This window comes from Brienomyrus brachyistius, chromosome 3 (genome assembly GCF_023856365.1).
Source record: "Brienomyrus brachyistius isolate T26 chromosome 3, BBRACH_0.4, whole genome shotgun sequence".
NCBI classification, from domain to species: Eukaryota; Metazoa; Chordata; class Actinopteri; order Osteoglossiformes; family Mormyridae; genus Brienomyrus; species Brienomyrus brachyistius.
In genome coordinates, this window is record NC_064535.1 from 18,265,575 (window position 1) to 18,291,523 (window position 25,949).

Genomic DNA, 25,949 nt, shown 5'->3' on the forward strand with positions numbered 1-25,949 from the left:
CGGTCTGGCTTAAAGCCTCAATTCTCATAATAAATAAAAGCTGGTCTTGAAAATTAGATATAGGCCAGTTTTATTTTGTTACAACATTAGGTGCTAAAGACCTTAAAAACGTGACTGAATCTCAAAGAGACCACAGAGAAAGCCTTGCTGCACAAATGAAAACCATTAGCGGTTGATTTCTGATACCTTTCACTCAACACAGGTTTCTCATAACCTCCGATGCAGAATCACATGGGTCATACTGGTGCAACCTCAAGATCTTTTCTCAAAGTAATTCCTTTTAATGCATAATGACAGCGATAAATGCTTCTTTTCGGTGGTCCAAATCATCCAAGCCCCAACATAAGCCATGAGAAAAAAAAAAATAAAAAAATACAAAATATTCCAAAGCCAATTCCAAAGATTTAATGGAAGGGAACAGTGGGATACAATTGCTTTCTCTAGTGGTGAAAATATAAATAAGTATCAGATAAGTTATAGCAAGAGATCCCAATAAATCCAACCAGTCCAGCCACACATCTGGCAATGGAGTCAGAATATACTAATCCAGGTACGGCCTGTAAATCAACACATGACATCACATGGACCCTTCAAAAATACCCTCAGACTCCAAAATAAACCAAAAACCAAATAAATAAATAAATAAGGAACTTGATGCTTTGAAAAAGTTTCCTTCAAAATCTATTGGTGATATTTTGGTGTTCAGGTGTGGTCCCCTTGTTTGATGGACAGAAGACTAACCACTTCACGCCCACCCCCACACAGGCCCATTTTTTGCCTCTAAATGCAAGACTTACCTTCTCCCCAGCGACTCCCTTTAACCCCTGGTCAGTCACAGCAGACACAGTCACATGCAAAGCGTGAGGGAGAGAGACACAGAGAGAGGAATGGGGTGAGAAAAGGACGACCAGAGGGACTGGGCATGCTCCATGAGCGGGGCAGGTGGGCGGGCGAAACGGGCAGGACATTGATTGGTAATCTCTGAGGGAGCGTGGGAAGAGACAATCAGCTGACGAGAGTGGGCAGGGCATGAGCCGCGGCTTGATGTGAGAGTCACGTGGGAGTCACACAGCAGCCATACTCCCATGTGACACCCAAAATACAGGATGATCTTTTTACAGAACACAGCTAATAAATCAGAGCATCATGACTGTCCAAGAAACCTAGGTCGGACTGGACATATAACACATCTATGCGGAAAACTGGATTTGTTTTTTTTTTTATTTTAATCTGTCAAATGAAATCTGTAAAAGAGAAAGCAAACAATAGATAAATGTCAGGTAAATAATATCAGACTGAATTGTAGCATCTGCAGGCAGGCTGGTCTGTCTCTCTATGTGTTCAATCTTCACAGCTTGTTGGTTAAGATCCAAATGATGAACACTATCCAAAGTATATAAATCCTCTCTATTGTTTAATTCTCTTTATTGAAAACTTGGGTCAGTATGAAACAATAATGGTTAGTATTCAATTGCCTGATAAAGTTACATGTGTCCAAGGAGGTATGAATGTAGAGAGTATGATTCCTGACATTACTGGCATAACACACCCCCACACAGACATGAGCTTGAAAGTGTTAGTGTGACTCTTCTTTCAGACTGGGAAGGAAGCGCATAATGGACTGTGGCTGAGAGATAATAAAACAACATAATTACAAGAGAAAGGAATTATGAAAGAAAGACAGGAACCAAGAGTCAAAGGAAAATTCCACTGTGACAATAAGAAAATCTAAAAAATGTAATGGATCTCATTGAGCCTAAACATAATACCACAAACCTTACAAATAATAATGTGAACATTACAGTATTATCCATGAATGATTGACTGGCAGTGATGTTTTGTTCATGTTTCAGCTTCTGAAGATCTTTCTGAGTGTGAAACCCTTCCAGACAATGAGACTCACAACATGCTGATGCTGGGGATGATACCCCGCCATCAAGGGTCCTGACAGTACACTACGGTGCACATTCTCAGATAACTCACCAGTCTTCCAGGTATTCCCATTGATCCTTTGTCCCCCTAATGGCCAATGTAAAGTCAAGAGGAGAGGGTGAATGAGTGTTCTGGGAGAGGGTAGCTATCAGACTAGGGCGATACCCACAGCTTAACTTTACAAACACAATTAGCACCGTTTTTGTGGTATTCCCAGCCAAAACAGACCCCCCCCCCCCCAGCCCATCCCTAATTCAATCTAATTTACTCATTATTATTATGGGCACAGATGATGCTCCAGACGAAGTTGGTAAAGTTAAGCTGAACACTACATGGATAGTTAAAGCTAACACTAAAAAACACTCATTATAGAGGTTCAGGCATTACTTGTGATCGGCCGAGCAATACCAATGCAGACATGCGGAGAAGCGTAAAGACCTTACTAGTGTGCAGAAAGGGGAGCAAAATTCTGGTTGCACACTAAGAGGCAACTGAACACCTTATATCACCAGAGTAACCCAATGGGAACTATTTAAATGACTGACACCTTAACTGAAAAATAAAAGGCAGCTTTTCTGATAAATATTTTTCATTGATGTGCCCTTCCAGAGGAAATAACAGCTAAAATGCTAAAGCATCAGGGATGGGAATAAAAAGACCAATGGTCTCTCTCCCAACGCAAGGCTACATCATACCTCCAGATACACCATGTTAGAGTATAATTGTTGTGTGGAGGTGCACCGTCCCAGGCTTTAAGGGTATATCTCACAAACTATCTCCACAGGGCCCTATGCCAGAGCCTGGAGATTGGTCAGTGATGACAGATTTTTGATGGCTTACTTCTGCAGGAAATGGGTGGGTCACTGCAAAATTGTAAGGGGGGTGTGATCTCCTCACACTGGAATGGGGGTTCTGGCTGAACAAACTCAGCTATGAGAATTACTGCAGTGCTGAATCTACCACGGGTTCAGTGACCACAAGGCGTGTTTACAGAAACAAACTAGTGACAAGCTGGTGAGGTATGAACATCGCTGATATTCTCAGCATGAAATTAAATATAGGAATTAAGCCTCTCAGCACTCCTCGAGCTAATCTTCATGATAGCGTACAGTTACTTATATGATACAGGTCTCCAGAGATTCACACTCAGAGGCCCTGTCCAAGGTGCTGACTCACAACTAACGTGAAAGTCTCAGAGGTTGTGTCTTTCACATGGCTATGACCAGCTTAAGTGCCATTACTTTTCCATATTGTCAGCTGCACTTGCAATACCATTCAATCACAACCACAGGATACCAAAATGTAAAGACAGATTCCAGCACGCTATCCAAATTTTCCTATGCAGGTTTTCAATTCAGCAGTGCAAACCATCACACGGGGTAGGCGGTGACCCAGCCTGCTAAAGTGACCCCCTTACATACAGATTCCCAAAACCAAGGTCATTAATAAAGAGGCCAATATAATGCCATGCAATAATTAGATGAATGCCTGAAAGAAGAAACACCTAACGTGTCTGTCAGTTTGTCGAGCCACAATGTCTCATTATCAGTTTTACAGGAACTGTCCCAGAGTTTTTCTGTGACACTCAGCAGATAAAAGTATACCTCCGGGAGGACAAGGTCATCCTCCACGGTCACACCCTTCTTCCCCAAGTTAGTAACATTAAAATTGACAAATGCAGTGACTGGGAGCAGAGGAAACATCCTGGACAACAAGAGAGGGAACTATGAAGTTACCATGAGACAAGCAGTTTGCTGTGGATACCAGGTGAATTGGAGATCATGTATGTTATGGGTAATTTGGGGATAGATGTGCGCAAATTCATATTTAAAGTTCTGATATGAGCAGAGATTTTGCCAGTTCTGTTAAGACCATACATTAACAGATGTATCTAATTGATTCGTGTTCATTTTTGTTCACTCAATCTATATTTTCATGTCCCTCTGTTGAAAGCACAGGTGTGTTTTGTCCTCTAAGAAGCTGAGCAATGTTTTTTTTACAAATTTTTAATCTCGGTGGCAATTGGCCATGCCTGTACTGATTTATCCAATGACACAGCTTCTAAGTGGAAAGGCCCAAAGGTGTCAGTAGCTACAGCACCAGCACACAGGCAGGACACATGACATGAGACAGTTACCGGAAAGCCAGCTCGTCCAGGAGGGCCCTGAAAAAGGGTGAGAAAAGTAGATAGAAGACAGAGAGAGTGAGCGTCACAGAAAAGAGTATATCCGGAAGAGACACCCACTCTGGCCATAATGAGTCCTGCAGATACAGAGTTCCCACCTTTACACATCCCATGCTAAACTCTAGTCATAGACTATAACAAATTCAGTTTGGATTTAAAAATATATCATAATAATATTATGATTTAGTTGTGTAGCAGATATAAACAACTTAAAGAGCTTCATCTTCCATTCAAGTTGACTTTTTTGACGTTGTTTCAAACTGACAATAATTTTCAAGAATAACTGTCAACACATTCCCCTTGGAATTAATAAATTTGACCTTATGCTATTAAGACACACACATTTAGGCCTAAAAGCAGCATACAGCCTGCTGGCCTGGAGTCTTAGGTTCTTTGTCCCAGCCTGACCAGACCTTCTGGGATGCACAGAAGGGGTCAAAGAGCTGCATTCTTGCCAGACCTTCTGGGATGCACAGAAAGGGTCAAAGCACTGCATTCTTGCCAGACCTTCTGGGATGCACAGAAAGGGTCAAAGCACTGCATTCTTGCCAGACCTTCTGTGATGCACAGAAAGGGTCAAAGCGCTGCATTCTTGCCAGACCTTCTGGGATGCACAGAAAGGGTCAAAGAGCTGCATTCTTGCCAGACCTTCTGTGATGCACAGAAAGGCTCAAAGAGCTGCATTCTTGCCAGACCTTCTGGGATGCACAGAAAGGGTCAAAGAGCTGCATTCTTGCCAGACCTTCTGGGAAGCACAGAAAGGGTCAAAGCGCTGCATTCTTGCCAGACCTTCTGGGATGCACAGAAAGGGTCAAAGAGCTGCATTCTTGCCAGACCTTCTGGGATGCACAGAAAGGGTCAAAGAGCTGCATTCTTGCCAGACCTTCTGGGATGCACAGAAAGGGTCAAAGAGCTGCATTCTTGCCAGACCTTCTGGGATGCACAGAAAGGGTCAAAGCGCTGCATTCTTGCCCTTTGGTGTGCCTAGCATCAGTCATTCTGTGAACCTCCTCCCAGTCATGCTGGTCTAAGTGCAATACTGTAGCAAGGGATATAAGATCTGATTCAAAAGATAGTATGTAACTTGTTTTATTTTATATTCCAATAAAACCCTTAATTATAAAGGAAGGAAACTGCTGTTACATTTAGTTTAGTAAATTAAGACAGACAAGGAAGAAAAGGCCATATTTCCCATCCAGGTTAGAGTGAGGCCCAAAAAGCATGTGATGCTAATCTCTAAATCTGGGCACGTCAGCAGAGAGTGGGTGAGGGTACACTGGGGAATCTATGGCTCCTTGTGGCCACCAAGAGTGGTGCTAATTGCCGGTGGCACACTTGACATCTCCAAAGCAATGTGCTTTTGTCTGACCGCAGAACAGCTTTATCTCACTGTCAGAGCTCCAGGACCACAGACTGAAACAATCTTCCCTGGAAAGCCCCAGGAGGGTGGATTTTTCCATATGTGAGTGTAGGCTATTCCTGGCTGATTTCTTGTTGTTTACCCTATAGGGACCCTGAAACGGGCCTGCCCCATAGGTACCCCCACTCTTTTACGCCTACTTCCACATAAGCTTAAAGGTTTACTTCAATTTTCAAAAAACAAAAATGTCTTAGTGTCACCCATTCACAATATTATTCATATTATTCTAATTAATTATAAATTGATGATAAACCGATGGTGGAAATTACTTGTTTTAGAGAGTGCAGTGTTTTATAAGAATATAAGTGCAATTGCATGCTGAATGCATATACATGAAACCGTACTGCTGCAGATGTGCTGTGCAGCTGCAGATTTTGTCCTGCTGACCTGTGACCAGCGCATGGCATTTGTCAGCAGGGACTGACGGTGTGCTGTGGCTAAGCAAGGTCCTGCTTATCTGTACATCTGTACATTAGCGGTTCTGCACTCAGGAGTGCAGCAGCCATCTGCTGCCAAAGGTTCAGCCTCGGCCACCTTTACGCCACCTTGAGGGCTCCCGGGTCTCACATGAAAATAAACTCCAGGGTTCAGGCCACACACACATGGGCTCCCGTCGGCTCCTGAATTAAATGATATTGTTTTCTCAGGATGACCACACGCACCTCTGCGTGACTGCCCCTCTTTGCCGGAGGGGCGGGTGACAATTAGCCTCCGACATCCAACTTCCTCCCTGAAACCCTGGAGCTCAACACTGATTAACCAGCAGCATGTCTGACAAGATATTCCTGGGTGGTTTGAAAGCATAAATCATCCCAAGCAGTGCCAAACCTCAAGGTAAATTCGAGCAAGTCTAAGGGAAAGGTTCTTCCTATTGATATTAATAACATAACATATAACAAGAAGAGAATGGCCAGACAGCAAAAGCCTGACCCTGTACGACTTTTGTACTGTTTTGCCTAAAAAATCACCGCAGCTTAGCAAAACAGGAAGGAACCAGTTTCACAGTAGCTATTCTGTGTGTAATCATGTTAACTTACCATGCTTATATAAACATGGGTGTGGAATAATTCATACAAATCACTGCAGCCCTTCTCCTGTTATTCCAGGAAAGGTCAGATGGGGTCATCAGATTTTTGAACCATGTCATAAATTTTTAGAAGCAAAAAATAAACACTTGCATTTTGGCAAAAGGTGGCTAATGATATGCTACTGAAAATAAATAGTCTTAGTTCTACACAAAGCCCTGATGGCTTAACCCCTGATGTGTTAATTATCAGCACTTAGGCCTCGTTTGCCTTGCAGAGAGATGCTCGTAGACACTCGCTTTGGGGAGATGCCTGCATCTCGCTTGCATACGCATATGGCACTCTGTCTCACCGCGAAGTGGGGGAGGCGAGAGACCAGAAGGAGAAAAACAGGGGGCCTGGAATCTTGGGCACAGGCCAAGGAGCAGAAGGGGAATGACCGACGAATCCCTGGGAGCCTCACGTCCGTCTAGAGGAAACCTAGCAGACTGTGGGTGTCGAAGAGTGGAAAGAAAGGAAGGCTGGGTCGGGAATAGTCGCTGGAATATCCGATCCGGGGTCTCCTGGCGCTTTCAGCACCCCCCACAGGCCTCAATGCGGACAGACTCTTTGGCAGAATGTGTACCTTCATGGAAGCACTGCTCACTGTTCTTGGATGAACAGACACTCCTCTACTTACGAACTTTCAAATTACGAACTTTCAGACATACGAATGAAGAGGACTGTAAGTCGAAATTGTGTTCCTTGGGCTCCCATTTTCCTGTCCGCAACATCAATTCTTTTTTCTGCGTGCCAATTCTGCCTAGTATGACTTCTGGCCACTATTCCCACCGAGCAGCAGTGTAGCGTGTGTACTTCCAGCATCCTAGTTCTTTGTACTTGCGTATACCCATGAAATGATGTTGAATAACGACTTACGAACATTTCAAGTTACGAACGCCCGTTCTGAACGCAACTCATTCATAAGTAGAGGAGCATCTTTTCTGTATTATGAAACATAGAGTAGCTCTGAACAGCTTGAGCCGCTCGACCAGAAACTGTCTCAATATGAAGCAGGTAACATTAGACAACGTAGAACAGAGACACAGAGGATGTCGCATCTCACCGAGGATGCTGCGTCCCAAAAAGGACATTGCAACTAGGTGTTTAACTCTAGGAATAAGATGAAAGCACTCAGATGTCCAAGCTGAAGTGGTGCTGAAAATCATTAATTCACCTGTGCTGGATTTTTCAAAAGCATCAAAAATTCTAACAGCATTTCAGAGATTGCATTCTTAAGGTATACATTCTGCATTCTTGCTTAAGGTATAAGGCTATGTCCCATCCCAAGGATGACAGGACACAGATCTTACCTGGAAGGTTATACTGAGAGCTCCCCAGCATGCTAACCAAGAGAGCCGAGGTCTACAGCGACATCGCCAGGCTTATGCAATCCCACAAGCACAAATACACACAAAAAGCAAATTTGCAGTCACATTACCACAGTCTGGGTAGCCAATGATGTAGTGTCTACTTACAGGAGGACCTGCAAAAGAGAAAAAGGGAGCGACAATAAGTATAGGACCACAGCTGACGGAACAAGGGTGAGGCTATTAGTGGCCAATATGACAATTTATTATGGTTGCAATTGTATCCACAATTTTAAGTTATCGCAAGAATGGCGATATAGCACATTAATGTTTAACTTAATTTAGCATGTGCAGTTACAAGTGTACTACTAAACACTATTATTATAAGGGCAGAGTAAACCAGCAAACACCAGTCACATGATGTCTGTGTGTCTGGTGGTGATAATAGTACTACAACAAAAATAGACCGATGTGAAACAAAGCAGTTTCAGTCTGCATAAGACCTCAGTGCTGTCTGTACATCTCACTTCTTTGTCAGTGGATCCAAACTCAGTGACTTGATCTTGAAATAAAAACATAACTACATACATTCCAATTTTGTTGGTTTTTCAAAACAAACTATACAAATTTTTTTTTGTCATATTGCCCACCTTTAGGTGAAATCAGTAAAAATAACATTGAGGTTATTATGATAACTGGTAAATCTCTTCATTCCTACTATAAAGTAAATGGAGCACGAATCACTAAGGCATTCATTACTGAAAAAAATAATCAAATGTAAAATTCCATACGAGTTATTGATGTTTGGAAAGGAAGCTATCCAGCTATACATAAAGAATGCCAAAAAGTACAAATTACATTTATTTCCAACATTTATATCCAGACAACCCCACTGAACCATGCGCTGTTTTTCCTAAAGCCGGCCTTTAAATTAAACCTAAAACAAAGGTGTGTATGTGGGTATATCCAGTTACTTATGGCAAACAAATTTCAATGCATACATTTAGGTATTAGTACAACAGAATGGTATGTGAAGGCAAAACACAGACAAAAGTAAAGGCCACCAGTAGGCAGCGTGGAGACCACTCATGGTCAAATCTAACGGCATGGTACTTCATTCTAGCACGCAAACAAGGTAGGTGGTCTGCACTGTATTTAGTGCCCATACTGAGCAATCTCAAACCCTGTGTGCCATTTTCTCAAGATCTTCACAATGTATATGACCGTGTCTGAAATGGGATTCAAAACAAACTTTTTTTCTCTAGTAGTATTTGTTTACTTAAAAAAAAAGGTTTGGCGAGAAGCTGGAGCACAGCTGAAGATGGCCTCCGGCTCTCTGTGGTTCAATTTTTATTTTGCCACCAACGCACCATTAAAAACAGCCCCGTAACCCCCAAGCCATGTACAATCAGATAATAACAAGCCACACTCCCAGAGCAGCCCTCCATTACCAGCCACCTGCAGAAACACATGTTTGTCAGAAAAGCAGGTTATGGCACCAAGCATAAAGTGAGCTTTAGTTTTCTCTATACAGATACAGTACAGCACAGCACTACAGTATACAGATACAGCACAGCACAGCACTATACAGATACAACACACCAGAGTACTATATAGATACAACACAGCATAGTACTATACAGATACAGCACAGCACTATACACATACAGCATGGTAGTACACAGATACAGCACAACATTGCTTACTCTGACTCCCCATCTGTCATCCACATAAAAAACAGGCTCGTCACACACACAGCAGGTATCTAAATAATACCCAAAAAAGAGAGCAAAAGAGGCTCTCGCAGGGTTATAAAAACAGTTGATGGTAACGATCTTTTAGACGCCAGCATGTAATTGAGTGCTGGTTGCACTGAGAATATCGTCTTCAAAGCCACAGCAGTGCAGATGCTCAGCATTGAGAAACATGTGCGGGACAGAATGACGCAGAACACTGACACATCTGCCCACAGAGACCTGCTAAGTTGTGAACGGCAGAAGACAGCCAACGGTTGGGCCAGCTGGAGCAAACTCACAAATGGATTACTGAAGAACACCTCAGGTCACCTCATGAGAGGGGAAGCCAATCACACAAGATCAGACCGCACTCGCCCTGCTACCACGGCGGATACAAGTTTAGTCCACTGTCACGTCAGCTGTGATCAAAGAAGGTAGCAGGCTGACTCACAGTGCGATGATATTGTGATGCAGCTGGCCCACCTTCTGGGTAAATGCTCTAGAGCTGGATCAGCAGGAAAACAGAGGTGGGACTGTGCAACTTAGGCAGACGTCCAACTTTCTGACCCATGAGTCATAAAGTACAAACAGCCCAGTTTCAGAAGCCAGAGGGCAGACGCGTGGGACAGGTGCTGTGCTGGGGCTCTGAACATCCCCCAGATGCTCCTGGTATAAGTGGGGTCACCTTAGCACTTAGACACTAGACACTCCCGTGATATGGAAACAAGCTGTCAGTTAGTACGTTTACATGCACAGTTAAGTTGATCTACGGCTAAAGCTCGACTAGGCCATTCAATCAGACTGTTGTCCTTGTCTCGGTATATATGCACGGGGTAAGGAATCGATCAATGGCTATGGCGATATGGCTCCTTTCAGCTTGTTAGTATCGGGTTTGACCTATTATATCACAGTTGAAAAAAAAAAGAATAAAATTATTAAAAATAGATGCGTGGACAAATGAAGTGACACAGGCTTTAATTGCAATCTGGTCGGAACAAAAGATACAACAAGATCAGGATAGCGTAACAAGAAATAAAGTATTTTGTATAATATACTATGACGGTATGGTATTGGAAATTTTTCAAATATTGCGATGTGATTTTGTTGTAATAAATATTGGGGTACTATGACACATAAGTTTCTCACGAACCGTCAAGGAGGGATTTAAGCAGCCAGGGTGAAAATGATTATGATTGTAAACTTTAAACTGATTTTTAAATATATAACAGATACAGACACTCCTCTACTTACGAATGAGTTACGTTACAAATGGCTGTTCCTAACTTGAAATGTTCGTAAGACATTATTCAACATCATTTTAAGGGTGTATGTAAGTACAAAGAACTAGGGGGCTGAGAGTACACATGCTACACTGTTGCGTGGGGGGAGTAGCAGCCAGAAGGCGGAATTGGCGCAGAAAAAAAAATTGCTGTTGTGAACAAGAAACGGGAGCCCAAGGAACACAATTTAGACAGTCCTCTTCGTTCGTATGTCTGAAAGTTGAAAGTTCATAAGTAGAGGAGCGTCTGTAATCTTGAAAATGAATAATCATTAAAATAGCAAAACTTGCTTAGTTTTTTTTCCTGTGACAGAATAAAAATGTTTTAGTGAAACTTAAACTCCCTACTCTATAATATTCGTACCAAAGGGAAGGTAAGAAAAGGCCTGATCTTAATCTAGCTGACTAGTGAGGTTAAGAATTGGATGTGCATAACATGTAAGTATGAGTATTGCACGTCCATATCCAGCCCTATAATATTTCGAATTCAGTACAAAATACCCCACTTCACATTGTGATGTGATTCGGCGCTGGTACCAGTTTTTATGGCTGTGGAAAACCAACACCTTGGAGTAATTGGGCAGCTCTACAGCGCTGTACATTTCGTGCACGCTGTACGTCCTCTGCTATGCTCCGTGCTTCTTCTGTTACTTCTGGGCCAAAGCACGGAGGGGAAACTGTGGAGCACGAGCAGAGCACCTAGGCCACTTTGAGCCCGATTAAACAAATATATGCAGGAGTAAACCGTGCCTGTGTCAGAATCTGAGTAGATTAAGGCTGCATCCACATGACAAGTGGCAAAATTTTTGCACCATTGTATGTGAATAGGGAGAGCGGTGCGTCCTCGGGCACCAAGCGCCACCCGGTCTTTGCTGCTTTACCATCAAATCGATTGAACTTTCACATAGTTCGCTAACCTCTAGCAAACCAATCACATGTAATCTTCAATTTGTGACGGGTAGGTTCGCCATTGATGGTGTGAACGCGAAAGCGAATTTTGCGCCTGCACCAAGCAGTTTGCTGATTGTCATGTTTACGTAGTCTAAGGGTTTTGCCCTCGGGGCTCCACAGAATGTCCGTGACTACAATCCTGGCAGCACCTGTACCCAAGCTGGCTCCCAAACAACTGCATGCTTGTGATGTACTGCCTGCTTCACTTTGAGCAAAAGCATCTGTAAATATTTACCTACCATCTGTAAATATGAACGTAAAAGGAACACACTTAAAGGTATCCTGTGAATAGAAGGATTCAGCTATGACCGCTGTCACAAAAAACATATGAGAATCAGTGCAGAAACACAGACGAAGTACACTTACAAAGGACAACAGAGCATAAGACCTGCCCACAGCTGTACTGTATGAGAACCAGGCTGGAGAGGCTTACCTGGATCCCCAATTCGACCTCTTTTTCCCCTTGACCCAGGAGACCCTGATCCAAAATACAACCTGCAGTTAATCAGGGGGTTAAAGGTCGCACCGGATGAGGCAGTATCCCTTTACCTGAGCACAGCCTGGAAGGGAACCCCACCTTCATAAAATAAAGGAATGAGAAGAAATAAATCAGCATGGAGTCTTTCAGAAATGGCTAGGCTTTGGAAAGGTGTGCGTTGGCCAGCATAGCTGCTCCTGATGGCAATCAATCAGACGGCAGCAGGCTTGTGAACTGGCTGTTAACGATCATGCTGGATGCCGAAGAAGCGCCATCGCTGAGATACCTTTTAGTAGCATCTCCAGCAAAAGCTGACTCATGTCACTTAATTGAAATCCCTCCAGAAGTATTAAAAAAAAAAATTTAAATTAACAGAATAACTGCATTTGACCAGTCATATTACAATTGATTAATGAATTTACCTGTTTATTGAAAAATCAATAAAATATTCCGAAGAGAGCTGTGGAAGCCGCCATGTATGGCTGCCTCTTCATTGGTCACTAACACAGCATAAGACTCAGAGGAATGTGACCTTATATGAGCTTTATAAGTGCTTCAGGAGGACCTGGCAAAGGGATTCTGCCCACCGGCTGTGTGCCCACATGCACTCTGCAGCCCCGCGAAGAAGTGGCATGCACATGCACATCCGGAGCAGAGGATTTCTGGGGGACTCCAATAACCCCCTTGGCCCGGAATGGCTAAACCCTGCCCGCAGGCTTGCAAAAGCACATACTCAAATTCCGGCCGCATGCCGATCCCACCGTCACATCCTGTTCCCCGGCTCACTCAAGGACATCTATAGACAACCTTGATCCAAACATGCACTCCAACGCCAGCTGTAAATATAGTGCTGGTGCCAACACTGAGGAGTCTGTCATCTCAGCTGAGGCCTACCTCTCAGCCCCTGGCTGCATTCACCTTCGCCAGTATGCATGTGCTTTAGTGATAACAGAGATCAGGCACATTCTGTCAGCTATCAGCTACCACACCTGTGGCGCACCAAGAGACATGAGGTATAGCAGACGCACATCTGTCCCAAAGAACTGTCTCTTTCCACAAGACATTTGTTGTTGAATCCCACATTTATGGTCAAGCTGGTCAGAAAATTTCCCTGTTCTTTACAGGGAAATGACTTCTGTTGTGGATGAGGTGCTAGGCAGAAGCTCTGAGGGCAGGTGGGTCGCCATCTTGAGATACACCCAGGAATAACCCATGGAATTCTGGTGCTGGAAATACCGCCCCCCCCCCCCCCCCCCCCCACCACCACAAACCTCGGACTCTCTCAGATTCCCTGCCGCTCTGATTGACCCCGCCGTATGTGCAGTCATATCCAACCCAAAAGTGTCAGCTTTCAGACTTCCATACTGTAAGTGTAAGAGGGGAATTTCGGCACACGAGCCAGAGCACGAGGCCAAGTTCGCTGCCGGATGTTACACTAGCTGCGGCAGCCAGCGATGCTGGTATCATGAGACAGAACCAAATGCACTTTGGAGGAAGCCAACTACAACTGTTTCCCTTGATTTTAAGGTGTTACGGGCTCATTTTAGATTGTGTGAAGTGCCCTTACAGACCATCTCATCATGAACTAATGCGGAGCACAAATAACATCACACACCATGTGGCATAGTGGTCATGTAGAGGCAGGCATGGTGTTATACATGAAAGGTTACATTTCCTGAGATTTACAGGCTGGTAAAACAGCACGGTAACGTAATTAATATATTAACTAACTAACACATCTGAAGTTATAAAGAGCAAAGGCAGAAAATGACCACCACTGAGAGCCAGAACTCATTACTCACTCCTTTGTTTGACTAACCACCTACTCCTATCTGGAAAAGTCATCCAGCAAAAATCACGCCATTTCACAACCACTGTAAATAACAGGGTCACGCATAAAATCGCTCCGTCTCCAAATAAAAGGGGAATGTGTAGGGCTTCCAGGGTACTAACTAAATTAGTTCCCTACAAAGGAACCTGATCTCCATCCCCTTGTCCACCTCAGCTGTCTGCTGGAAACCAATAAACATTAACAGAGACCACTTGGATCTTAAGCGCTCCACAAAAATATCATGTCTAGACGATTCTACAATTCATCACGCGTCCCCCCCCATGATTCCTTGGCCTTGTGGTGAGGCACATCCATGGTGAACCCTAATTTACCCTCACTGCCTTGAAAATTATGAGCCCACACAAAATTTCATATCCTAGGATAGCTCTGGATTTACAGACACCATAAGCAATCATGCAACAGTCCAGGCTGCCATGCAGATCACAACGTGAAACATGTGGCCTGCGCTTCTGCTTTCAGTCCAACAATCACTCTGTTGCTTACAGTGCCCCCAGTCTTACACGATTCTGCTTCAATCCCCATTTAGTGTGTTTTAGGGTGAAGCAAACCGGTAATTTTCCACACATGAAATTCTGGATATGAACTGCTGCTTAATGGTATCTTTGGATTGTGAACACACATAGCGGAGCTGTAGGCTTTCGACAGGATATGAAATCAGATACTGCTTAACGTCTACAGTCCAGACAACTCCATCACAACGGAGGAAATGGGCTCCAGTGGATAAGCACCCCATCAGCAAAAATATCAACCTCCTCGAGAAATGTATTTTTTTTTGCTGTCCCAAATTATGAACTATTACCATCCGCCTGTAGATGGGGGCCAAAACAAAAAGAGCTCTTCCAGGGAAGATGGCAGCTGCCACAGGAGGGGTGTTTGGCAGCCCATCAGTTTCTTCTCTCTTCCTGTTATTTATATCCGCCGGCCGATCCCAGCTGAGGAGGTGGGAGGGGCTTCCTGGAAGAGAATGAAGGCGTGGCTGCATGCCTGGGTCTAACCCGGAGTGCAGCACCTCTGCCTGCCTAACGTGAGGAGGGGCCACACTCTGCCCCTGCAGACAAACTCAGGGGTTACAAATGCTATCCTCCTTGGATCACAGCCTCGGTGTCTCCAGAACTGGCTCTGTTCCGACCTGGTGACTCATAGCAGACAACCACAGCATTCATAAATAATTGCTTGTTGCCTAAATTGTATGTTGCCCCACAATTTTTACTGAAAGACTAAAAATTACAACAACATACCATTAAAAAAACGGTAAAAATCAATGTTATTTTATACAGAACCACATAGCACTCTTACCCTTCAATTAAATAGGACAGAACGTAAACATTTATTTAAGTATAAAAATTATACAAAGCGCAATGACACTTGTGGAGCCAAAGCCAAATGGATCAGTTCAAAGCCACCCACTACTCACGAGCCACCGCATTGGACTGGAATGTCCCAACCAAACCGATCAGCATCCTGCCATCATACCCAGGATTCCAAATAATGGCTCAGTAAAAGCTAACATTTTCCCACATTTTCCCCAATCACAAAGCAAAGCCCTGGATTAAATAATAACACCGTGCTTCGCACAGGAGATCATGGGCCTCACTGCCTATGTGCAAAAGAAGCCACCGGTAACTTGACTCACTGCTATTCATCCAAATTGCCCTTGGAACAGAAGCAGGCACACGGCATGTGAGAGCCCTCTTCATTCTGTACAGATGAAAGCTTTCTAAACTTCAGTGCGGCAAGCGGAGTCACAAGGGAGGGGGGGGGGGGGGTGCGCATAACTCCTATGTTGTTTTTGGGCTGCCCTTTTTCCAATTTTAATAACACACTTGGGGAAAGAAAAGAAACAATGGATGCTAATGAAGTGTCCGGCCAGGAGGACATATCTGAAAGCTCTCCAGATCACGCTCCCGATAAGTGGCATGACGTGATTAGTGCCCAGCTTTACTTTCGCCATGCCAAGTAGAAGAAGGAAGTGAAATGGACTGGTTGTAATTCCTAGACTTGTGTGACACTCTTAACCATGTCCGGAAAACAGGTACGTTTCCCGAAAGCTCCCATGATATTGGATTTGGAAACGGATATTAAAAAAAACAAGTGTTTCAGCTTGATTTAGAAAAACGTGGATGATACATGGACTTCAGGCCAAATTATATTAACCACTTCTGGACATTTTTTGACCAAACCAAGTTCATATACCTTCTATGTAGACACCAGAGAACAATGCATACTATGGCACTTTTAAAAATCTACATCTAATTTCATACTTAAAATAATGCTCCATTCATTCACTTCCATTATATACTGTGGTGTTGGAAGGAGTTTTAACATTAGGATGGACCGAATTTGCCTCGGAGAACATTTTAAAATCATAAAGATTTCATCATTTAAAATAAGATTAACACTGTTTAATTCAGTTTCTCAACTAAATATAACTCAAAAAAATCACAGATCCATATGCTAAAATTATACTGTTTGATGTATGACTACAATCTTAAGATGCTTTCACTGCCTGAACTTTTTTTCTGGAAAAGTCTTTTATTATTTGAATAGTTTAATACTTTAATAGGTTTAATATGTTTTATCCAGATCCGCAGCGAATGCATGACACATATCCACAGCTTTGCATACATCCATCGATATCATTATCAAAACCTAATGTGATTTTTTTCCTAATACTATTCAGCCCTAAATAGGTATCTGTTCATGTTCTGAGGATGGGGGGTTGTTGTTGATATTGGGGGAGGAGGCATCCCCCCCTGTGCCCCCCTACGCCCCTGATTATATGGTACAAAACCTATATCAAAATAACTATCACTGACCATGAACTTTATAATTCTCATAAAAAAAATATTCCACAAAGTTTATAATTCATCTTACCTCAATAGATAATTTCTTAGTAAACAAATAATGGTTGGCAATTTAAAAATCTTAAAAAAATTAGTTTTAAAGGCATGCATCAGGTTTGTTAAAATGGACATTTCATATTCATATGTCATTTGAAATGACCTTTTTACAAATTTGTACAATTGAATGCCCCCGAAAATGCCAAATGATTTAACCACAAAAAATTTGAAGTATGGAGTATTTTATCCACCTGGAGTATATGCAAGTGTAATCATAATTTTTGTAAAATATTACATAGAATAAGATTTTATTACATTATCGCTAAATAAAAATTTTATACATTTTTGCAATATTGAGCGGGACATATCAAAATAACTATATTATATACATTCTAAATAATCATTGACACGTTATGCAAAAATAGATAAAAAAAAAAAACATTTTGTTTGGTTACTCATAGTTAGGGCTGGGTAATATATCTATATTACATCCTGCATAGACAATAACCACCAAGGCAAGCAGGCGAAGCATTTGGCCAGATGCTAGAGTACACACTGTTGTGTACTGTGTGCTGTGGTGTGTCAACAATGGCAACTAATCACATTCACTTCACTTTATGAGTTAACAGCAAGTGTGTCCTCATTTTATGGCATCACCCGAACACCTGTGCAGTACCAAAAGTGGTATACTGATGTCAGAAAAAGGGGAAAACATACCTTGGCATGTTATTAAACAGTATCATTACATGAAAGGACCAGTTACGCTCTACAGTAAAGTAAAATGCATATAAATCAAATAAAATAGCAAAAAGCTATTAGTCACCTTGAGCGCATACCTGTGTCCATACCGAGTGTCATGCACCCGCACATTTCTAAAACACGCAGCTTAAATACCGTTTAATAATGTGCCACTGACTTTAAATGAGGCTTTTCTTCGTCAAAAGCTCAAAAGCCTTAAAATAACAACGCACTGACAATGCGCCCACCCCATACCTCATTTAAAAAACATCCTTCCTAAAAGCGGGAGATGAGTACAGAATCATTTACTATTTTGAAAACGTGTGCGTTTGGCCATGCACTGGTATGAAACTAGTAAAACCACTTTTTTGCGTCATGCTTTCCACCAGTGCAAAATAGGACCCTGTGTGTGTAAACTACCTTTCACTTCTTTCGGTAATGTAATTGGCTCTAACAGCAGGATTGGTATTCACTTGTGCTCTGTGATAAGCCACTTTTTCCCTTGTTTGACAGTAGTATCTATTAGGGAAATGAATCTCTCTTATACTGTATTAATTGTGAAATGACAGAAATTTAATAAACTGAATATGCAGTGAATTTAAATCTTTGAGTAACATTTCTCTTATAACTGAATTATTGGAGTTTTAGGTCTTTTAAATTGCAGTTCATATTCAGCACTCACTCTTCACCCACTTCATTCTGCTACATTATGAAATTACATGCACATATTACATTATATATTGCTTAAATTTGTAAGTGAATGGAATACAAATATGCATTAAAGATAAACATTTCTAAAACATTATGTTCGCCCAACATAATTATTTTATCCTAGCCTTATAGAGCTTTGATAATAATGTTGTGAATAAATAACTTTTTCCAAAATTTTCCAAAATTTACATTTTTTAAATAGTTCCACATAGTAAGTTAGTTCATATTGCATTTTAATCAGCATCATAAACTACTGATATTTTACTAAATTGGCCTCTAATAGAATGGCTTATAATAGGAGAGAAATGGTGTAACCAGTTACCAAAACACTTGCTGAAGTGGTCTGCAATGCATTTGACAACATAAGTACTAGTATAGTATAGTATAGTAGCTAGTTATACCATTTGACATTTCAGTTTAAAATCAAATTTGACATACATTGTCATGGACACTTACATAAGTAAACGGCCTTGGTGTGAATGTTTCAAACATAGTTGGTTCAGCCGTTTGTGTCCTCAGCAATGAGGATCCTGCGAGCCGGATCACTCTCAGGGAAACAGGCCACATGGCCATAGTACCATAATTGGCGCTCCTTTACAATGCAGGTAATGTGCCTCATTAGGGACTCCTCTAGCAACTGCTCGTTTAACACAAAGTCGAACCCTTGGTACCCTCTGAAGAGACACAGTACCAAAAGACTCCAGTCTATGTCTCAGGTCACTGGATAGCGTCCATGTCTCATAGCCATACAACAAAATAAGGAGCACCAGGACTCTAAAGACTTGGACCTTCGTCCTCCTGCAAAGATATCGGGAGCCACACACCCCTTTCCAGCAACCTCATGACCCCCCATGCTCTTCCAATCCGTCTACTGACTTCATAGGAAGAGTCACCAGAGACATGAATGTCGCTATCGCGGTAGGTAAATCTCTCAACAAGGTCGACATTCTCCCCGCAGAGAGACACACTACTGATGGCTGTGCCCAAGAAGTTATTAAATGTCTGGATCCAGGACACCCGCAATCCCAGACACTCAGATTCCTCGCTTAGTCTCTCGAGAGCCCCAATCAGAGCCTCCATTGACTCCGCTAAGATCACAGCATCACCCTGCAAAGTCAAGATCAGTAAATCTTTCTTCACCAACAAATGCTTCAGAGCTGCAGGACCTCACAACCCTGCCCAACACCCAGTCCATACAAGCATTGAACAGAGTAGGAACAAGAACACACCCCTGGTGAACCCCAGAAACAACTGGGAAGAACTCAGAGGTTCTCCCTCCACTCTGCACAGCACTCACAGTACCAGTGTATAGGCCGGCCATGATGTCCAGCAACCTCAGAGAATCCCGTGAAGTCTCAGGAAGTCCTACAGGGCAACTCGATCAACTGAGTTGAATGTTTTGCAAAACTTGACAAAGGCTGCAAAGATCCTCTGCCAATATTCGCACTTGTGCTTGATGAAAACGAATCTCAGTGAGATTGGATGGTTCACAGCTGATCAGAGGGTCAGCTTCAAGAACCGTGGACCCTCTGTGTCCAACATCCTAGCCAGAGAGTCAGCTTTAAACAACTGCTCAAAGTAGCCTTGCCCAGCGTGTCACACCTGCAGTGTCATCTGTAAGAATTCACAAACTGGGCACTTCTGTACACCCTGCAGTTCTGCAGGAGCCTCCAGTATCTGCCCACGAGGATGTAATCGAACTCCATCGCCACACCACCAGTATTGGAGTACCAAGTCCAACAATGCAGGTCATGGCGTTGGAACCAGGATCCAGCGACTCGCAGTCCCTGACCTTTCGCAAAGTCAAGGAACATGGAGCCACTTTCACCATGGTCTCCAGACACAATCCTCATAGCCCTGTCAATATCAGTGGTCGCATTGAAGTCACCCATGACCAGAGGAGTGTCACCTTGTGGGCACCCTTCAATCACCGAGCGAAGTTGTCTACCTCAGCGAGACGTCACTCACCGCAGTCGGAGCATACACTGAGACAATAGACCCATGGAGGGCCTTAGCCTGAGCCTCATAATATGGTCGTTGAAAGGAGTGACATCAGACACCATTGGAAGGAGCCGATCCACTACAGCAACAGCTACTCCTTGAGTATGGCAACCATCAGACCGAGCAGACCAAAAGTAGGTATATATGTATAATATAAAAAAGCTATTCATGACTTAAGTCAATACGTACACATTTATTTGGAGGTGGGGGGGGGGGGGGGTTAACAACATTTCAGGGGGCTAAATCCTCCCTTAAATAGGCCTTAAATGTTGGTCTGGAATAAACATAATTATCTGAAATATAAGCATAGGCTACGCTACTCTGGCGATGTTAAGGATTGGGTTTCTTTTATATTATACCTAGTGGGCTAGCTTAGAATCCATGTACTGTATCATTCGTTCAGTCGTTTCTCCAAATAAAACCGAACACTCATTTTTTCAATATTTGCTTCCAAAATCAAAATGAGAATATGGATAATGACTAGTTTTCTGATTTTCGATTTTGTAGTGGAAAAAACAGATATCAAGCACTCACATTCTATTTTGTTTTTCTCAGAGGCAGTTCTGGAACCCAATGTTAGTAGTTACTTCAGATTACGTACTTTTCCTTCGAATATGGACTACTGGGAGGCACTTTAGCGATAAATTAACTTGCTGACTGGTTGACCACAAGCACCGATGTGAACCTGGAAGCTAAGCAGAAGTGCAGGAAAAGAGACAGAAGTAGTGGAGCAAACATTGAGCGAATTATTTCTGTACCTCAATTATATTTAATGTTTCAATTAATACATTTGTTGTGTGCACCTCCATATTTCTGCATCGTAAAATATACTTTTGTCTACTATGTCTGATGCTGGTGGGGAAACTTGCTAGCACTTATTAGAAGGATATCATTGCATTGTTTTTTATTATGTGGAAAATGAAAGATCGATCTGCTGACCAGATTTAATAAGAATCATAAACATGTTGCGGGTATCTAAGTAAAGTAAAATATAAATACTAGAAGGCTGTGTCCTGTTTTGATCATAATCAATCCCCCCATAATAAAGAAATTAGTAACATTTATTTAGCTGTTTATTATTTTTTATTTACCGTTTTATCCTACTGTATCTATCTATCTATCTATCTATCTATCTATCAGCCAAAACAATGGAGAGTAAATAAGTAATTTTGCTAGTTATATGTTAGTTATTGGGGTACGAAACATGATTTTAGTATTTATATTGTACTGTCCTTATATAACCCGCAACATGTTTATGATTCTTATTAAATCTGGCCAGCAGATCGATCTTTCATTTTCCATAGAAAAAAACGACATTTCTATCTCTTTTTCTGTGTGAACACGACAAAAATCCTTGGTTTGGGGGGAAAAAAAAGGTTCTGGTTCCAGAAAAAAAGTTCCTGCTTTTAGTAAAACGTGCCCACAATTTATCTAAAGTGCTTTCCGCAATTAACTTGTCACATCCGCAATTAACTTGTCTGATCTCGTGTCAGATGAAAGAACCAAAATAGAATATGAGCACTTCATATGCATTTTTTTTCGTTGGAGTCATTGGATATCAAAACAAATATATTTCACCGTGTTGTCATGCCCCACACGTTCGATCCTACTGTGTGCCATGCCCCTCGTTAACCTCCTGTGGTATCCCTGTGTCATCGGCTGTACTGAGTTGTTTTCATCAGTCCTGTGTTTTTAAGTCCGCATCAAAGTATGTTTCCCTAGTCCTGTCATTGAAGTCTCAATGTCATTTTGAGTTTGTGCCTGTTCTGTCACCCCTGTTTGTCTCTACCTTTCGATTAAACCCAGTATTTCCCAATTCTCAGTCTCCCTGCTACTGTTCCCCTTGTCCATAGTGTGACATAAGGGTGTATTAATATAAAGCAGTTCTCTTTATCTTTATATATGGGTACAAATAGCTTTTAATTATATGCTTCATAGACATAATATTTTAATGCTCTACAATGTTCTTTATGACATAGATCTGAATTCATTCAGGTTGACAAACTGCAGGGAGGGTTAGTGGAGTATGTTTTTGTTCTCATCATTTAAAATTCTCTGACTCTTGGCACACACATGATGTATTTTCTCAAGATTTGTATTTTTCAGATTTTCAGCACCAATAAAAATGTGAAAGAAGGATGCTAGATCCAGTAAGTTCTTTTACCATCTTAAATCTAAGGGGTAGTAGGACATCAAGAAGCGGCGAGCACGGCCACTCATGACATGCGGATGGTTGCTTACACAAGACTAATGGTGGTGGGTTAAAACAACAGCTATAAATCTGGTTCACTTAGAAGGCCCTGAACAAACTGCATTTTTCACAGATGTTTTCTTTATGAAGAGGCAACATTATTTATACTTCTCTCCTTTGGGGATGATAGATTTCTTTAGTGGGGGAAACAGTTACTTAAAAACACACAGACGCAAACACACACACACACACACACACACACAAAACAACATTTTTTACATAATCTGAAAAATCTATGCACTTCCCATTTATTCCCATTATGCCATATGCAACCAAAACTAATCAGAGAAGTGTAATTTATTGCTAAAACAGAACTGGCCAACAAACTACATAATGCAGCTTTTTAGCAAAAGTAAAGAATAATACTTGGAGGTCTGCTGGGACAAAAAACTCAACAAAAGAAGTACAGAAAGGAGCTTGAAGAAACAGAAAAAAACAGGTAAGGTTTGATATTTAGGAAATTTTGGTTAAGTTGCCACTTGTGAGGATGCACAAGTGTAGTGTGTATGTGAAACTCTTTGCAACATACAGACGCACAATACACATACACAAACAGACACACACCTTTAAAGATATCTCACCATATTCTCCCCCCATGGAATTTAAACCATTGCCTTTAAAGTGACACGGTTATCAATTTCAGGAAAGGAGATGTCCGCCAGTAGAACCTGACACGGCCTACACGTAACCATGTGTCGTCAGCTCTTTGTGCTCCCGCCAACCAAAATAAGTTGTCTCTCAGAACCAGAACCAGGGAACAAGTCCTTGAAGTGTCCTTGCAGCTCTGAGAAACAGAAAGATGAGCTCAAGATCCCATCTGAGTATGGGTCTGGCAGGACAACACAGGAAAACTGAACTCATATCCCCTCCCACTAGCCAAACTCCATATATACCACAGAAAGAAATCATTTGGAATCTGAAAGATGTCTTATGACCAGTAGACTTTGGGTCGCATAGATATGATAATACAACAAAACACTGTCCATGGTTATCGTTGACATGTGTCACTGACATGCATGCTTTGTTCTTGTGTAACCGGGGGGTCTTGGGATCAAGCCCCAATCTAGAGAATTATGCTAGTAACCCACAGACCAAAGCAGCGCATTAAATATACGAAACAGCAATAATATAGAACACTTGACTGCTTCCCAAAACTGAGGTATGTGTCCCACTGATGACCGAGGCAAGACAAGAGGATAAAAGACAGCTGACAGTTAATCGTCAAATCCATCATATATAAGGACACATGAGTCGAGCCAATCAATGACAAACAAGCATGAGAAACATGTCCGCCAGGCGACATGATGCTCATCGCCTCTGCTGGTACCGCTGTTGTCTTGCAAGAAGCGGCTGTTTTCCTGTCTGAAGCTATGCCAAGGGGTGAGTCTCCCGCGACAAAACAAAACGATCGATGTGGGACTGTTTGTTTCAGCCACATTACAGATGCTGCGCAGGCCAAGCATTAACAAAAAGTGATACCAAAGTCACACTGTAAAACGACGACACCCTAGCTCAATTCAGTGCATTCTAGCCTTTTCCTCAACCATTCTATAAAAGGCAACATTTGGACATCAAATGTTTTAAGTGAACACGATCCAGGGTGGAATATGTCTAACAACCACAGCCAAATTGTTTAGCTTCGAGGGAGGAAAAAAATCAAGTAAATGGTTTTCTCATTAAGAAAGTTAGCCCAGTTCTCAGCAATGAAAACACATTTCTACTAATATGCTGCTTTATAATAAAGGACTTTTTACTATTTAAGCTTTCTCTTCACTAAGGTGATGGCCACATGTACTTTTCAAATAAATATTTATACGATTCACAATATGAGAAACATTAAATGGACATTCGGAATGTGCTCCACTCCCCCTTCTGGCGAACGGCCTTTTACCAATCTGCTGGCTTTCCTTTGGTGCAGGTTGGATGGCAAGCATACACAGACAAATGACGTAAGTCGACGAAACAAAAACAAAAGTCACCCAAAAGTATCAAGTTTTTTTCAGGAGGTGAAAATTGAGATGAGAAAAGCAGCTCAACACACTCACAGGGGCTGGACCCACATGGGCTTAATTATGACTGACAAGACATTAATTTAATGCTAAAGCCCCTTTCTGAGGTACATGGAAGGAAACTCTATCTTCCATCTGTGAAAACGAACCCAAACACAAATAATCGAAGACAAGCCCTGTGTAGCCCTAGAAAGATGGCTGCCACCATGTGGCCTGACTGGAGGGGCATAGCTGAGGAATGCGGCTGGCTACATGGAGGACATTTTCTTCTTAGTCTCCCTTACAGCTCAAAATAATCTCCCGTGGTAACACAGCGGCATCCCACACCAGGAGGTCTCACTAGAGATCAGTTACTGTAAACAATATCAATAACATAAATTGTAGGAATATCAAAGCGACATCTTAATAACCGCCATCAAGAGAACAACATGCAAGATTATAATCGATTCTCGCTTAGGTTAACACTTAACATATTGGAAACTCAAAGTATAATGACCAAACACAATCAGAAATATCCTTTTCTAAATGTTTCTTGAACAAACAAATGTGAAACAACAGTTGTCTGTGGGAGAATAACACATGATTATCCTGCTTGGTCATTGCATTATAATTCAACAAATGGCATCTGCTTCACCGTTTTTAATTTTGATTAAATCTGATATATACCTTCCAGAGTTCAGAAGTGCTGTTTTTTTAAATACACTCTTAGAGATATAGCATGAAAGTAGCTAAAGAAAGGCAGACTTTCCCTGAAAAGGTCAGACTCAACCAAGCACCATCTCTAAACTTAGCCTCATGTCGTTCCACGAACGCAGTTCAGCTTTAACTAATCAAGGCTCATTCAAGGCAGACTTGCATAGTTTTACTTAGTGCGCACACCCGCGATATTTAAGAAGCCCAAATGAATGGATGAACGATAGATCGACCAAATGAATCAAAAAAACGAGTGCGGTGTTTCTTTCCGCCGCAGAACAAATGCGGCTGATGGAGCTGTATGAAGAATACAAAGATATAATCGCTTAAAAAGACAATACTGTGGCCATAAATACAGCCAGGGAGTTGGCTTCGCAATGAATTGCAGACAGACTAAAGTCAAGACTGCATAAGCTACGTAAATGTTACAAGTGCCTAGTACAGTGGCATGGTGGTACAGTGGTTTATGCTGTCGCTTTACACTGTTAAAGTTCCTGGT

The 25,949-nt window shown here is 42.0% G+C and overlaps 2 protein-coding genes across 22 annotated transcripts in view; both read right to left on the reverse strand.

Annotated features, from left to right (window-relative positions):
* col13a1 (collagen, type XIII, alpha 1) overlaps positions 1–5,706 on the reverse strand; it is a 49,777-nt gene extending 44,071 nt beyond the window's left edge. For 17 of the 21 annotated variants that reach the window (XR_007397039.1, XR_007397040.1, XR_007397041.1 and 14 more), the window contains exon 1: positions 798–1,973. Coding sequence is in view for 18 of the 21 variants with exons in the window: in XM_049008792.1 (XP_048864749.1) it covers positions 798–1,031 (234 nt within the window). In the remaining 3 variants the exon portion in view is untranslated. The other 4 variants (XM_049008783.1, XM_049008784.1, XM_049008790.1 and 1 more) reach the window with 4 other exon arrangements.
* The window catches only part of LOC125738633 (collagen alpha-1(XXV) chain-like), a 49,606-nt gene continuing 28,124 nt past the window's right edge, over positions 4,468–25,949 (reverse strand). The window contains exons 3-6 of the mRNA XM_049007787.1: positions 12,311–12,355; positions 8,080–8,087; positions 7,915–7,966; positions 4,468–4,580 (exon numbers count right to left, since the gene is read on the reverse strand). Of these exons, the coding sequence (XP_048863744.1) occupies positions 4,468–4,580; positions 7,915–7,966; positions 8,080–8,087; positions 12,311–12,355 (218 nt within the window). The remainder of the gene's footprint in view (positions 4,581–7,914; positions 7,967–8,079; positions 8,088–12,310; positions 12,356–25,949) is intronic.